The 16,768-nt window shown below is 39.3% G+C and overlaps 1 protein-coding gene across 3 annotated transcripts in view; it reads right to left on the reverse strand.

Moving 5' to 3' along the window:
* Window positions 1–16,768, reverse strand: part of LOC141807965 (rho GTPase-activating protein 20-like) — a 172,813-nt gene that overhangs the window by 45,558 nt on the left and 110,487 nt on the right. The window contains exon 1 of one of the 3 annotated variants that reach the window (XM_074694182.1): window positions 1,324–1,631. The exons of the other annotated variants lie outside the window; for them this stretch is intronic. Within the exon in view, the coding sequence (XP_074550283.1) occupies window positions 1,324–1,413 (90 nt within the window). The 5' untranslated portion in view covers window positions 1,414–1,631. Of the gene's footprint in view, window positions 1–1,323; window positions 1,632–16,768 lie in introns of those variants that run through there. 3 annotated transcript variants of the gene reach the window in all.

Here is a 16,768-nt window from a genome sequence, read left to right on the forward strand (position 1 = left end):
GACCATGAAGCCCAGCTCTGGTTTCTCTGCTCCTTCTGACACCTCATTCCTCACAACTTCTCAGAAGTGAAAAAAACTTTTTAGGCAGGCCAAAACTCAGCAATAAAAAACACAGGCTGCAGCAACACTTTCAGGTATTTAAGACGGGAAAAAAAATCACTAGCAACAAGCTTACGTCTGGGAAGTGGTTCAATACTTATGAAAACATTATGAAAAACAAGAGTAACTGCACACTGAGGCCAAGGAGTGATGTATTTGGTTGGAGGAGCTGGATGGTAACACCGTAACAGTACTTGGAGCACCTGGAGTTTACACACTGAGTGTATCTGGGTTAGTTTGCTTATTAAACTTCAAACACTTAGAAAAAAAAACTCAGCTCAGCTTTTTTCTGTCAGATCAAAGCAAACAGCAGACCTGATGTCAGTTTAACAAAGCAGATCAGTGGCATCCTCACTCTCATCCTGCCAGATAAAGGATGCAGTTGCACTTTTCCACCACGCGCTGGATGAGGGCGCTGTTTACTACAACTTTGATGACCAGCTGCTGCAGACTGACCTCCTCTGACAGAGCCACACAGGGTCAAGAATCAAAAAGTGAGACATGCAACAACATAAGTGAAGTCATTTGATGCATTTAGTGGAAAATAAGAGATTATAATTTAGTTTCAAAGAGGAGTAATCCAGAATAAACTCTCTTGTGTCTGCATGCTGACTCCTCTCTTTCTGATTAACAAATAATCATTATCAGCACATCATAGCTCTTCTTAACTCCTCTTAAATCATCAGCACAGAGTGATTCTTTAGGAGCCATGAAATCAGACCCTCAAATAGTAGCACGTTGATAAATTTCTTCATGGTTTTGTAAAACAATGATTTTAAAAATAAAACAAAAGTAATAAATCAGATTCTGTCTGTGTTCTCGGAAGGATTTGGAAAACTCTTCACCCTCTTGCCTCATAAATCTGGTTTTCCAGAGAAGAAGGGAAATTCAGTGAAAGCGTCAGAGAAGGGGAAACCAAATTCCATGAAATATTCTCAATAACTGGTTGTAATGTAGAAATGAAACCATGCCACATCAAAATCTGACGCAAAACAAATTCACCAGATATTGAGGAAAATAATCAGAATAAGCAGGAACATGAAAACAAAGCCACAACTTTTTGCATTTTATTCAACTTTAAAGTTTAACTCATGTAAATTTAAACTTTAAAGACAGAGTTATCACAGGAGATGTCATTTTCCAAAGTGTGGCTGATCTGAATCAGTGTATCATCAGTGCGTAAAAGCGCACGCTCAGCGCTCCATCAGAGGAGCGTCTCTGTACCTTCTTGTTGTCGGGGAGCGCTTTGCTGTCTCCCGTCAGAGAGTCGGACCTCTTCTGTCCCATCGTCCCCTGCGGTGACATTCTTTCCATCAAGACTGTAAAGATCCACAGAGACGGTAAAATCCCATGATACGCGAGTAAGTCCAAAGTTTATCCGGCTGACAGGAGGAACCGAGCCCGAGGAGGATCCATGACGGAGGAGTCGATGTGAAGGAGGTGAAACCCGCGCGATGCTCCTCTCTCTGCGCGCGCGCGCGTGTGTGTGTTTCTGTCTGAGCGCTGTTTGCTCTCTGAGCGTGGAGACTCCTGTCCGACTCATCTCACTCTAATGTTGTGAAGCGAGCGAGGAGGAAACACGTGACTTCCGGCATGGCTTTTCAAAATAAAAGCATGTTGGTTTACAGTTATATTGAGGGTAAAATTTAAAGTTATGTTACAAAAATTTAATATTTAGTAAAGGAAAACAATGTTAATGAGTTTAATTGGTCAGAAAATTAAAGATTGGTAAATACCCGTTTTTTTTTTTTTTTTTTTTTTTTTATGGTAGGTCAGTCTTGGTTATGCAAATTTAATTTAAACCTGTGCCTCAGTGTTCCTGCATAAGACTGATCCTCCATTGTGAATTTTGTGGCTTTATTTTAAAGGACACAGTTTCTAAAAATTGTTTTTAAGGATCATTAGGATTGATTTATGAGGTATGAACAAGATGTGTTACAACTTGTTTAAATGTAATTGCAGAAAATGAACAAATGGTCTGTATGAGTTTATATGAAGCTGTTAATTACTTTTTCACATAACTCTACCAGGGACGGAGCCTTTCTTTTTATATAATTGCAGCTTTTGCAATTTGAAAATTGCACTCTATTACACTGCAATGTCTGTTTTTATTCGATAAATTGTTAAGCACAAGTAAAAGCATTAAATGTTTGCAGTAAAAGTGATATTTAACGATTAAAAAATTAACCAGGAGAAAATTCAGTCCACTTGTCAAATGTGGAAACTTCCCATTTGCATCTTTATTTTGGTGGTTTAAAATGTCTTTATTTATGAAAAACACAAGTTATGCTCCAATTTGGATGAATGGTGTCAGTTTTTATGCAGATGACACTGCGCTCTATTTCTCTTTTGATCACAGAAGACCAAAATGCGTAACTAAAAGTTTTGTTTTGTTGTTTGTTTTTACTTAATTGCAGAAAATGAAATCTTTTAGGAGGTTTTTGCAACTTCTGGATTTGAGAATTGAGGATTTAGGGAGTGAGTACCAATTCACGGTGGGTGAAAACGCAGGGGTCATCAGTATTTACTTACTTATATCGTGTCTGAATTAAAAAAGATATAATAATTTAGTCTTTATGACTTAATATGAAGCTGTTATTTACATTTTTTCATATGACTCTTCCAGGGACGGAGCTAGGATTTCAGTTCTGGGGGGCCAGACAAATTTTGGGTGGGCCTTTACTTACAAAAGTTTGTAGATTGTTAATTCAACCAATAAAGCAATGTTACTATATGTGGTTTTAAAGTGGATTTGGTTGCTTTTATCACCTTTAATTTGAATTTTTTTTTCATTAAAAGCTGTAAGAGCAAGGAAATATACCAGGGTTAAATAAAATAAATTAAAATCTAGTCTTTCCCAAAATGATTTTCTGATCCCACCCACATGAAGCTGAATGTTTCGTTTTTTGTTTTTTTTTTTCAATTTTTTTTTCATTTTTTTTTCAATTTTTAAAAAAATATAATTTAAAAATATAAAAACTAGAGGAAAAGTTTAGGGTGGGCCTGGGACCTTTGGGCCCACCCATAATGCCACCCCTGAAATCAACAGAATATAAGCTTAGTAGTTAGTATCCTTCTCCTCCTTGAGTAAGTTTGTTGCCTCTTTTATTTTGAAATCAGACCTAACTTGAGTCCCTCTTGGCTCAATCCCCATAACTTCACACATATCCTTATCTGAAAGCATGCTTTGCATCAACTCCTCAGCCTGTGTACCTACAAGTGTGCGTGTTTTTATTTGAAGGGCCCATCGCATGTTTTCAGAAACACATATAAAAGCCGACTGTTCATGTGCGGTGGGCAGGGAGGCGGTTTGAGGGTCCGGGGTCCAGGTGTAAGAATGTTCACTGAGGGCCAAGAATAACATGACTGATGAGGAGGAATGTTCACACTATTTTTTTTCTCCTGTATAAGCATGACGCATGACACGTTTGCCTCATAGCCACAGTTACAGTACACCTCACTGTAGGAAAAGTGCCAGAGAAGGTGGGAGAGTTTACTTTTCAAAGCCGGAGTAAAGAGGAGTGAGCTCCATTAGAGCTGACGTTAAACTGATTTGTTGACCATGGGAACACAGTTTGAGCTTTTGGGATTAAATACTTGTGTTCGCTGGTTTCACAGTGGATAACCATTACAACACAGAGTGTGAAAAAGTCAATAACAGCTACAGCTTTGTTTTCAAGATGAGTTTTCTCAAATTATCAGATATTGAAGCAGAAATGCTCCAAATCTCAAGTGTCTACTCTGACAGGATTATTTCCCACAGCAGACCTTTGTCTCCTCTGCACAAACACAGAGGTATGCATCAATTGTTCCATCTTATCTGCACCCAGGTGAGTGGCATGTATGTGATGATAAGAGCGTTGATAGAGCTCTGCCATCGTCTTTGATCATATCAGAATCGGCATGAATCAACAGAAGATCCATCACGCTTTCATCAAAGGTCTGACCCAGTATTTGCTCTTCAGCGTGAAACTGCACTCCATGTTCTCTACATTTAGGGGTTAAATTGCTGCTTATGTTCCTGTCCAGAGGAGCCAGTCTGGAGACGAGATTGAGGGTGTGTCAGAAATGCGGTTGGGAACGCCGCTGGTTGACCACGGCTGCTGCTGCTGCTGCTCGACTCTGTTTTCGTTTCTACCTCCGCATTGTTCCACTCTGTCACTGGAAGACGCCGGGTTGCAACAATAAAAAGTCTGACTTGTAGTGGTTTTTCTGTTGGTATCCATGGGGAAAGCAACACTTCACCCTATGATAAACTGAAAAGACGCAGAACACTCAGCTGAAAAGCCCCAAAACGGACCACACACCTCCTCGGTTCTCAGGAGAAAGAGCTGGGAGGAGTGACGGCAGTAGCACTCAGTGGTTTAAAGTGGTTAGCTTTTGTGAAATGCATCTAAAAACAACCGTGGGACTCATTTTTTAACAGGCTATTCAAACATTGCTTCACGACTTGGACTTTTATTTACAATGAGTACAATGGAGCATAAACAAAAAGAAGTGTATGTTTTGTTTGCAAGAAAAATGCTTCTTCAATATGATGGGACTCACGACTGACCGGGTGAAACCAAGAAACATGCACCATGAAGAACAATACAGTGAGACAAAATTTCTCCCAGACATTGTTTTTAACTCAAATAATCCACACATGTAAAGAAATCACAACGTTCAGGTCCATAAATAATGATTATGGTGAATTAAGTACGATAACACAGGAAAAAAGTATTGGACACGCTAACTGAGACTCATCTAATACTTAGTGGAGAAGCCTTTGTTTGCAATGACAGCTTCCAGAAGCTTCTTGTATGTTTGAACTAATGGCCCACACTGCTCAGGTGTGATTTTGGCCCATTCCTCTGCACAGATTGTCTTTGAATCTGGAATATTCTTTGGTGCCCTCTGGTGAACCCTTTTCTTTACTTCTTTCCACAAATGTTCAGTTGGATTGAAGTCAGGTGATTGATGAGGCCATTCTAACAGATTGATTTTCTTTTTTTGAAACCATTTGAGAGTCAACTTTGCCGTGTGCTTTGGATGGTTGTCCTGCTGGAAGGTCCAGCCACGTCTCATCTTCATCATCCTGGTGGATGGCAGCAGATTCAGATCAAGAATTTCCCCATACATGGCTCCATTCATTGCTCCGTCAGTTATATGAAGTTTGCCAACACCATGAGATGAGAAACAACCCCATGCCATGATGCTTCCACCTCCAAACTTCACTGTTGGTGTAGTGTTTTTTGGCTGATGTGCAGTGCCATTTCTCCTCCAAACATGGTCTGTAGTATGACAGCCCAAAAGTTCAGTTTTGGTCTCATCTGACCAGACAACATTCTCCCAGTATTCTACAGGCTTGTCAAGATGCTGTTTAGCAAACTTTAAACCAGCTTCAACATGCCTTTTCTTGAGGAATGGAGTCTTGCGGGCTGAGCGTCCATAGAGGCCATGGCAGTGGAGTGCGTTGCTTATTGTTTTCTCTGTAACAATTGTACCTGCTGCCTCCAAGTCTTTCTGGAGCACTTTCAGGGTGGTCCTTGGCTGGTTGAGTACTCTTCTGACTTTCTTTCTGACTCCCTGGTCAGAAATCTTCAAGGAGCTCCTGTGCGTGGCCTGTTGATGGTAAGGTGGTGCTTCTTCCACTTGTGAATAATGGCCCCAACGGTGCTGACTGGAATATTCAGGTGCTTTGATATAAGTCTGTAACCAGTTCCATTCTGATGCTGAGCAACAATCAGGTTGTGAATGTCTTCAGAGAGCTCTTTGCCTTTACCCATCATGAGGTGTGTGCTATTTAACTGCTTGGTGAAAAAACACCTTTTTTATAGGATCATCAATTTGCTCTAGCCCAGCTGATGTTGGTTTGCACTAATTGGAAGTTCAAGTAATAATTACTGACAGATTTCAGGTGGTATGGAGCATTTCCTTGCCAAAGTATACAGCCTTTCCATGGTGGGTTCAATACTTTTTTCCCGTGTTATTGTTCTTACTTTGACGTAATCATTATTTATGGACCTGAACGTTGTGATTTCTTTTCATGTGTGGATTATTTCAGTTAATACCAATGTCTGGTAGAAATTTCGTTTGAATTGCAGCATTGGAAATAAATGTAATGAGAAAAAAGGTGACACGTTCAATAGTTATTTTCTCCACTGGACAAAATAACAATATTTAACCATGAACAGGAGAAAGCTTGTGCAGCTTTTCCACCAAAACGGCAAGATTGTCTTGAGATTCTCCTCTTCACTGCAAGACAGAGAATCAATATTTGTCCACGTGAATTTCATCTGAAGTGCTCTGATGGAAAAAGTCTCCACCATCCCCGAAGATTCAGGATGTTTGAAAAGCTGACAGAAGAGAATATCGACCTGGACTTCAACCTTTCATTTTGAAGAACAGCCGACAAACTTGACAGGAGCTCATCCGTCATTGTGAATGGTTGCTCTTTGCACAGTAATCACCTTCACACTCATTATCTAGATATCTATTTAGAGAGCGCTCTACTTTCCCCTCCCTCCTGCTTTGAAAACAAAAACACGTGCAGAGAGTTGGAGGAGCGGTCACGCTGCGATGTGATGAGCAGTTTGAGATATCTGTGGTTGACGCATGAATGGAAGCATGGAGGAAGAGATGTGTGTGAGTGTGTGTGTGTGTGCATGTTTGTGTGTGTGTGTGTGTGATGGATGACAAAGATCCTTCAGGCAGACAGGGAGTTGCTGTGACCCAAAACAGCATCCACCACCGCTCCTCCTCCTCCTCCTCCTCCTCCTCCTCCTCCTCCTCCTCTTCCTCCACTGCCACCACCGCTGCTACTTTAAGAAGCCAGACTTCTGTTTCCTGCCAAAAATAAAGACCCACTGTTTCCCTTTTTTCCCCTGAGCTGCAGAGGTTTCTGGGTGACAAATGTTTGAGGGATTGCTGCACAAATTCTGGAAAATATGACCCGTGGTCAGAAAATAGCTTTAGAAATTAATTTTTGAGGGAAACTTTGGCATCGCATGAGTGGAGTTGTGTAAGACTCCAGTTTGAGGATACTACCACTAAGAGGGCGGGGGTGTTTTCCAGGGTTATGGACGAGTAAGTGTAGCAAAGCCGTTCCACCCAAACTGTGCCATTTGAGTCCCCAGGAAATAAAATGTGTAAATACACGATAAATACACTTTGATTGATCTGTTTGCAAGAAAAAAGAATTTAAAAGATTTATTTAAACTAACTTGAACACCGGAAAGAAAACATTTGTTGCCTATACCCACTTCTTATTATTCGACTTTAATATGAAATGTAATAATTTGAATCCTTCAGTTTTTTTAAATATTTTTAAATATTTACATTCCTCTTTATCCAAACAACAACTGAAGTTTATTTTCTCTAAAACAAACAAATAAATGAAAACAAAAATAAAAATTAAATAGATAAATAAATAATAAAATGGATAAATATATTAAAAAATGATTACGTAAATAGATGATACGATAAACCGTTAAAAAATTAAATGAATAATAAAATGAATAAATAAATTAAGAAATTAGTTAGTAAATAAAGAATTAAATGAACAATAAATAAGTGATCAAATAAATAAATAAATAATAAAATGGATAAATATATTACAAAATAAATACATAAAAAATAAAATAAACCATTTAAAAATAAATAATTGAATTTAAAAAATGAATAAGTAAATTAAAAATTAAATGAACCATCAATAAATAAATAAATACATAGATAGATAAATAAAAGTTGAAATTCAGACCTAGTCATGTCCCTGTGTTTCTACTCAATCATATTACCCTAACACATCACCCCCTCAGAAAAATTTGGAATATCCACAAGTCACATGGTCCACAGAAAGTAGCATCATCCAGATCCTCTGCCGGCCAAAGAGGCCAAAAGTAAGTTCACTCATTTATTTTAATGCATATTTGATGATATTTAACTATGACCGAGGCATTTTAATCTCTTAATAATTTTATTTATTTATTTATTTTCTATTTTATTTATATTTGTTTATATATTTCTTTCTATATCTATTTCTTTATATTTTTTATATTTATTTATTTATTTGGATGTTGTGAGTTTATTTTTTAAAACATTTCTTTTTCGCTGTTGGTGTTGTTGCTGAAACACTGTAATTTGCCTAGTGTCAACATGCTTTTAGTATAAATACCATGCAGCTACATTTCATGTATTTGCTAATTCTATGCTAAGACCAGGAACAAGAGTGAATAGAGTCCTTTTAGTCATTTGTTCTATTAGTGTGAATATAAGTTAGAAATATAAGCAGAAAAGCAGCAGGAAATACGTTGGCAAACTTTTAAACATGATTTTTTTAGACGTCTCAAGAGTTTTGGTAACAGGAATGACAAAAATGCAACCATTTCCAGCTTAGAAATCTTGTAAAAAAAAATAAAAAGTTGCCTGAAATGGACCAGTAGACATTTTGAGTAGTGCAGTTAGTGTATTCTTAGATTTAGAGCTGAAAAAGGGAAATTTAACTTTATTTTCAGAGTTACAACAAGCAAATGCACCGATTGGGTGGAATGACCCCGTAACATTTAATCAAGTAAAGAAAAATGCAGGTGAGCAATCGAGAGGCTTCTTGCACCCAATGCATTCTGGGAAATGTAGGAAGAGGTGGAATTGCTCTCTGCAAGACAAATCATCATTATCAGTCTCTAACTTCTTGCTTCAGCTGCTTCAACTGCATAAAACACAAATCAGCCAATTATTCAAAACGTCTATGTAAAAGTTTTCTGCTCATTTGCCTGAAGAGTCGTTGCACTAAGCTGCCAAGTTTATTTGCATAACACTTCTCCACTACAAGCCCTTTATATAAGACACAGTGAGCTCTCCACTGGGCAAACTGTTGGAGTATAATGTTCCTTTAATGAGGAGCTCCTGGAAAACACAGGACAGTGAATCTGCCCTCGTTTTGTGTGTCTCCTGTTTACTCGTCAGGGATTTACGGATTCTTCCTTTAAGCTCTCTGAGTCAAACATCAGTGTACGTTACACAGAAGGAGAAGGCGGACATTTAAGCATCCCTCTTGTCCTCAGTCAGCGTGTCTCTGCCTCTCAGTTTGTCTAAACATTGTGGCAGAGGAGGATCAGGCTGGAGGAGACAGACGGACGTGAAGCAGACTGAGACAAAGCCTGTGGTGGACGAATGGACGAAGGGAAGGAGGGACTCAGGTGGAGCTGAGGGAGGGAAGATACCCTGAGAATATCATGTGTGACGATGGAAACCATGAGTGGACACTGGACCTGCTTCAAGTGGTCTGAATGTCTCAGCCAAGGAGGCCCGAGAAGGTCCAGGTCCCCGTCAGTCTGCATTACCTCACATGAAGAGCCACTTCAGCAGCATGATCCCTGAAAGTCATGAAATGTATGTTTGTTTTCTCCGTTTGGAGCCGAATTTGGAAGGTTTCTTTTGGTTTTCCGTTTGATTGACTTAGCTTTAACTGCTAAATTACAACCAGGGCTCCTTAATTAGAGCCTTGTGACTTAAAAGCAGCTAGTTTTGGGAAAGTTTATGTAATCTGTCATCCCGGCCTTTACAGAGTTTAGCCAAAGTTATTTCCAGTAACTGCGGCTTGAAGACGTATTGTCTTTCTTTAGGGGAAAGAGCTGAATGTGCAACTGTTTCCCAAACATGCTTACATTCAGACAATTTGTTTGCACAATTAAAATGTTCAGGAGGAAGCAGAAACGAGATCCTGAGGAAAGTTCTTAAGGCAACGAGAAAAAGCTACACAGCAGTGCAAATCTTATCAAGTGTTTTTGTCTAATTTTCAGTAGAAAATGTCTTTTTAGATTTAATATGAGCCACATTCACCTGACCAGTCCAGAAAAATGTCTTTTTTGAAGTTATTTCAAGACTAAAATGAGGTCTGAATTGCTTATAACAAGCTAAAAAAAAATCTGTTAATGGAACAAGAGGAATCTAGCCAACAAATCACAATTAATTGCTGCAACAATATACCTCAACCTTCAACAATGTTCAATAACTAGTGCTGAAAAATCAATAAGAGCTGAATCTAAGACCTTCTGGCTCATTCTACCCCTGAAAACAAAAAGGAGAAGGCTCAGATTAAGGGCCTAAGTGTTCCCTGAACAGATGAGTTTTCAGAGAGGAGTGTGGCTGTTTTTGGCTGTAAACAACCATATAGTTCCATCATGCACAAGAAGACAGACTAAGTATCTAGAGTTCATTTATCAGGAAATGTTCCAGCTACACTCAGTAAAACTGTGCATGTGTGTGCTAGTCACTTCACAGCCGACTGCTTTTCCAACTTTGGACAGTCCAACAGAGGGCTAGCAAATAGACTGGTCCTGAATCCAGGCGCATTACCAACCATCCTCCAACAAACCTGGGACCCTGGAAATGTGAGTATTTTAAATGCTGTGTGCTGTGGAGCAGATGGAAGAGCTTTTCCTCAGTGTCCCCCCTGTCTCTGTGTTAGCTTCAGGATGCTAACTTTAGCTGCGGTTAGCCTGTTGTTTTAGCCTGTAATGTTAGGGTAAACAAGCGTCGCTGTTTTCTAAACATTGTGCACTCGGAGCTCGTGGCGCCGCTCTCAGTGACGTGGAAGAGCGGGGCGGTATCAGCGGTGGCTCATTTACATATGAAGGCCACGCCCACTAAATCAGAGCGTTCTGAACAGAGGGGCTATGAGAGCCTGGAAACAATGCTGCTGTGCTTGATTTACTGGCTTTTTGGACCAAAACATGTTACTACCATTTCATGAAGACATCAATGATCCATATTAAACTGCAGGAAAGGAGCAGAATATGGGAACTTTAAGTCGTCAGGAGGAAAAGACAGGAAGAGCTGAGTGTCATCAGCATAGCAGTGGTAGGAGAAGCCATGAGAGTGGATCACTGCACCAAGTGAGGTGGTGTATAAGGAGTAGGGGACCAAGCACTGACCCCTAGGGTTCCTAGCTTGTTTCATCAAGTATCAAGTTTAACGACACAATTTTACTAAAATAAGACAAAAACACTTGATAAGATTTCAGTTTTTTACAGTGTGATAAGAAGACATCTGAGGTAAAGGTAGATGAGATGATATTGTGTGGATATTATGGGTAACGCAACACTTGAGGTTGCTTTTTCTGACACCTCTCTGTCGTTATAAGCCCCACCCGTCTGAGACGGAGAGACAGAAAAACAAACAGACAGGTTATCATTCAGTCAGTCAGACGGAGAGATCCTGAGAGAAACAGACGGTCTGAGCCTCGCTGTTGGTCCGTTACATCTGCTCTCCTGGTGGGCACACACACACACACACACACACACACACACACACACACACACACACTCACACACATAGACCCCTCCTCCAGCCTCCAGACCCTCAGACCCTGTTAATCTGATTAGCTCAGCCTCCCTACAGTGAGGGATGCTCCTGACACACAGCGACATGCGTGTTTGTTGTTGCGGTTGTTTGTCTCCATGTTGAATTTGCAGCTCAGTGTACGCTAGCTTTAAGATTTTATTTTGTTTTTTTGAATTACATTAAAGTCTTGAAAGAACATACACCAGATTCAGCACACATGACAGCCGGGACAAAGTGTTTACAGTGTGATTCTTTATGTTTACATGTTGTTTAATGTTGTTTGTTTTATAAATCTGAGTCAGAATAGGATTACATGTTTTTGTCATGCTTTTATTTTATAAAAAAGATTTGTTTTGATTTCATTTGTGCCATCCAAACAACTTTGAATAACAATGACAATAAAAACTAGAGAAGTTGCATTTCCTTGCAGCAAATGCGTTGAAATGCTGAAGCTGGAAAAGTTTGAATAAAAGTTGAAAAAGCTGAAAATGTAAAATAAAGGAAAGAAAAAATGGTAAGGGAAATGAGGCACAGACAATGAGTGGATAAAGAAAGTGGATACAGTGGAAATTTAAATCAGCCTATAAAAGTTAAAATAAATAGATAAAGAGACAGAAACCAAACAGTGAAATCTTAAAAATGTAGAAGAAAGCAGAAATCTATGACTAATGTGTTAATGGGATGAAGAGAATAGAACCAGTTTAATATGTGAACAGAGTCTCTAGTCAAAGTCTGCAAAAGGTAGAAGCAGTTGAAGTTGAAGGAGTTGCAGGGGATCAGAAGATTATTTCAGTCTCTGTTTTTGATGGTTAAATGTTTTAAATAAAGTTTAATCATTTAAAAGTTAAAAAAAGGGGTTATGATGTGAACCAGAGCTGAAAATGTGGAATGGAGAGAAGAAGTAGAAGAAATAGGGGAAAAACAGTACAGAGATTAATGCAGCACTAGTAAGAAGAAAGGAAGGAAGAAGAAGAAAAAGTAGCAGTTTGTCAATTATAAGTTGTGGGAAAAAGCTGTATAAATAGTGGAGCATGTAGATTAAGTCAAAGGGGGAGGTATGGTATTATAAGTAACTGAAGTACATGTGTGTCTTTGTTCCTGGATGTTTTGATTATTTAGTATAAACAGCTGTGTGTGATGAAAGGTTGTCATGTTTGAATCTTCTGCTGCCTTTTCACTGTTTTGGATGGTAAAATGTTTGTGTGTGTGTGTGTGTGTGTGTGTGTGTGTGTGTGTGTGTGTGTGTGTGTGTGTGTGTGTGTGTGTGTGTGTGTGTGTGTGTGTGTGTGTGTGTGTGTGTGTGTGTGTGTTGGTCTGTGTGTGTTTGGGTTGGCTGTATGTGTTCGTGTAAGACAGTTTGGGTTGGCTGTTTAGGCATTATAAAGAAACATATGTGTTTCTCTGTCCTTCAAAGACCTAATCAGTGATTACCCACAGCTGTGTGGTTACCATGGTAATCTTGCTGATGTCATAATGAGTGTGAAATGGCAGTTGAACTTTGGAACTCCTTTGTATCCACTGATCTTAAGCTGGATTTTTGGGCTAGACATAGGTCCGAACAAACTGCATTTATGCTGAAACCCTAAGGGCTAGAAGAAAAACAAAAACATTGTGAGAATCTGGAGACTCTGATGAACAAGATGATATGCTTTACAAGATGATAGGATTAAAACTGACCGCAGGAGGGTGATGTATAAAAGTAGTTAGGAATGAAGTTGATGAGAAATATTGGTCAGATTTTAACATTACTTCAGATTACAGGGATGTGACGGTTTCTCTCACACTGAGGCGTTTTTTGGCAAAACTGTACATTTTTTTGCTAAAATACTCCCTTTGTAAGAAGCAGGAGCCTTCAGTGAACCATTTAATGTACTTTTTATTTTTCTGCTGTGAAGATTTTGGAAGTTATGACAATTCGATCGAGATTCGCACAACCTTACTGCAGCAGCCTCTCTCACTCTATTTGAAAACATTCCGCAGTCTAGCAGCTTCAAATTTAGGGCAAAGTGGGAAAAGTTTATGTTGCTTGAAGAGTGAAATCTCAAAAACAGTAAAAGCTGTTGAAGAGCAGATAAAAACCTGAAGAGTGGAAAGATAGCTGAACATTTTAAAGTTTAATTGAAGTCTGTAAGTGGAAGTAAGCTGAAGTTAGAGCTTGTTAAAGTTGAAGGAGATTTAAAGGAAGGAGCTGACATTTCCCATCTGTTTAACATAGAGAAATTTTTTTGGAAAAAGCTGAATAAATCAAAAAGTTTAATAGTTAGAAAAGTGAAAAGATATAGCACACATGTCCTAAACAAGCTGAATAGTTTAAAAGTTGAACGGTGAAAATCGGACAAAATTTGAAGGCTGTGAAAAGAGCCAAAAAACGTACGGAAGAATAAGAAGAAGAAGAAGAACCTGGAACTAGACAATTTCCGCGGAAATCGTGAGAGGGGCTCGGGCGGCGGCCGGGCTTTTTGCAGTCATTAAATAGTTTAGAAACACCGATATGACCAGACCTTGTTTTGTACTGACTTCTGATTGAACAGGTGTCAAATTATCCCATGCACAATGAAGCGCGCTTCGCGCGCACACTTTCATATCTTGAAAATGTTCAGAAACACAGATGTCACCAGATCTTGTTTCGGACTGACATAGCAAAACACTTCTTAACATTTCTTGTTTCTGATTCAACAGGTATCAAATAACCTCATGCACAGTGATGCGCGCTTTGCGCGCACACTTTCATATCTTTACTGTTCTAGCCCCAAAACATTATGTCACAAACATACACCTTCATATCACAAGACATGGGAGAGTGGCTGGTTATAAAGCCTTAACCCCAAATAAGCTCTTAAGAACTTGTAAGAGTACTTGTGTTTGTGTGTGTGTGTGTGTGTGTGTGTGTGTGTGTGTGTGTGTGTGTGTGTGTGTGTGAGGGAGAGAGGGAGCGAGAGGGAGTGAGAGGCAGCGAGAGGGAGACAAAGCGCGAGGGTGAGAGAGAGAGAGTACTGAAAGGAAAGGGGGTTCATGTGTGGGTGTGTGTGTGTGTGTGTGTGTGTGTGTGTGTGTGTGTGTGTGTGTGTGTGTGCGTGTACACTTTCATATCTATACTATTCTAGTTTCAAAGCAATACGTCACAAAGACTGTATAGTGGATAGCGTGGCTCCGCCATTTACAATTGCACAGTTCTTAAGCCAAAATACCTCCGTCAAAGGCGCGGCCATTGGCAGCAGTTGTGCAGCCAGAGTCTGCGCAGTACAGACTGTGAGGGATTCTGGGAGAATCTGAGTGGCGCTAGGTATCAAAACTAATGACTTCATGTTTCTTTTGTGAGTCTAATCACTTCTTGACTCTACGTCCTGACATATTTTACAATCCCAGAAAAAAAAACTGTGTGTGTGTGTGTGTGTGTGTGTGTGTGTGTGTGTGTGTGTGTGTGTGTGTGTGTGTGTGTGTGTGTGTGTGTATGGGTTGGCTGTACGTGTGTATGTGTGTATAAGAAAGTTTGGGTTGGCTGTTTAGGCATAATAAAGAAACACATGTGTTTCCCTGTCCCTCAAAGACCTAATCAGTGATTACCCACAGCTGTGTGGTTACCATGGTGATCATCATGATGTCATAATGAGTGTGAAGTGGCAGTTGAACTTTGGAACTCCTTTGTATCCACTGATCTTAAGCTGGATTTTTGGGCTAGACATAGGTCCGAACAAACTGCATTTACACTGAAACCCTAAGGGCTAGAAGAAAAACAAAAACATTGTGAGAATCTGGAGACTCTGATGAACAACATGATATGCTTTACAAGCTGGTAGGATTAGAACTGACCGCAGGAGGGTGATGTATAAAAGTAGTTAGGAATCAAGTTGATGAGAAATATAGGTCAGATTTTAACATTACTTCAGATTACAGGGATGTGACGGTTTCACTCACACTGAGGCGTTTTTTGGCAAAACAGTACATTTTTGGGGTAAAATACTCCCTTTGTAAGAAGCAGGAGATGTCAGGGAACTTCAAAATGTAGTTTTTATTTATCTGCTGTGAAGATTTTGGGAGTTATGACAATTCATTGGAGAATGCTGCAACCTGTCATCAGCCGCCTCTCTCACTCTACTTTCAGACATTCCGCACAGGAGGAGTTGAGACGTCAGGGCAAAAACCAAAAAGTTTATGTTGCTTCAACAGTAAAATCTCAAAAACTGTAATAGATATCAAAAAAGTAAAGTCATACTCATAGAGCTGAAAGATCAGTGAACATTTTAGTGCAAAAATGGTGCCTGTAAGTGGAAGTATGCCAAAGTCTTAGCATCTCATAGTAAGTGGAAATTTTGGGCAGCGAGAGGGAGAGATTCCTAGGTTCCCCATTCATTCTCTATGAGGGATTTTTCACCGTTTTTGGCCAATAAGTCGGCCAAAATTCGGCGAATCGGTGAAAAAAATAATAGCACACCATTCCCAGCCGAGCCGCACATTTTGATGTATAATTTGTGGGGGTTTTCTCAAAGCCCTTGGAGGAGTAGCGAGCCGAAATTTTGGCCGGAAGATGAAGAAGAAACTAGAGAAGTTGCATTTCCTTGCAGCAAATGCGTTGAAATGCTGAAGCTGGAAAAGTTTGAATAAAAGTGGAAAAAGCTAAAAATATAAAACAAAGGAAAGAAAAAATGGCAAGAGAAATGAGGAAAATACAATGAGTGGATAAAGAAAGTGGATACAGTGGAAATGTAAATCAGCGTTTAAAAGTTAAAATAAATAAATACAAAGAGAGAAACTGAACAGTGAAATCTTAAAAAATGTAGAAGAAAGCAGAAATCTATGACTAATGTGTTAATGGTATGATGAGAATAGGACCAGTTTAATGTGTGAACAGAGTCTCTAGTCAAAGTCTGCAAAAGGTAGAAGCAGTTGAAGTTGAAGGAGTTGCAGTGGATCAGGAGATTATTTCAGTCTCTGTTTTTAATGGTAAAATGTTTTAAATAAAGTTTAATCATTTAAAGGTTAGAAAAAAGGGTAAAGATGTAAACTAGAGCTGAAAATGTGGAATGGAGAGAGGAAGTAGGAGAAATAGGGGAAAAAACAGTACAGAGATTAATGCAGCACTAGTAAGAAGAAAGGAAGAAAGAAGAAGAAAAAGTAGCAGTTTGAGAATTATAAGGTGTGGGAAAAAGCTGAATTGATAGTGGAGCATCTAGATTAAGTCAAAGGGGGAGGTATGGTATTATAAGTAACTGAAGTACATGTGTGTCTTTGTTCCTGGATGTTTTGATTACCTAGTATTAACAGCTGTGTGTGATGAAAGGTTGTCATGTTTGAATCTTCTGTCGCCTTGTGTGTGTGTGTGTGTGTGTGTGTGTGTGTGTGTGTG

The sequence above is a fragment of the Halichoeres trimaculatus genome, unplaced genomic scaffold (genome assembly GCF_033239565.1).
Source record: "Halichoeres trimaculatus isolate MK-OKI-2021-1 unplaced genomic scaffold, fHalTri1.1 fHalTri1_scaffold_19, whole genome shotgun sequence".
Lineage (NCBI taxonomy): Eukaryota > Metazoa > Chordata > Actinopteri > Labriformes > Labridae > Halichoeres > Halichoeres trimaculatus.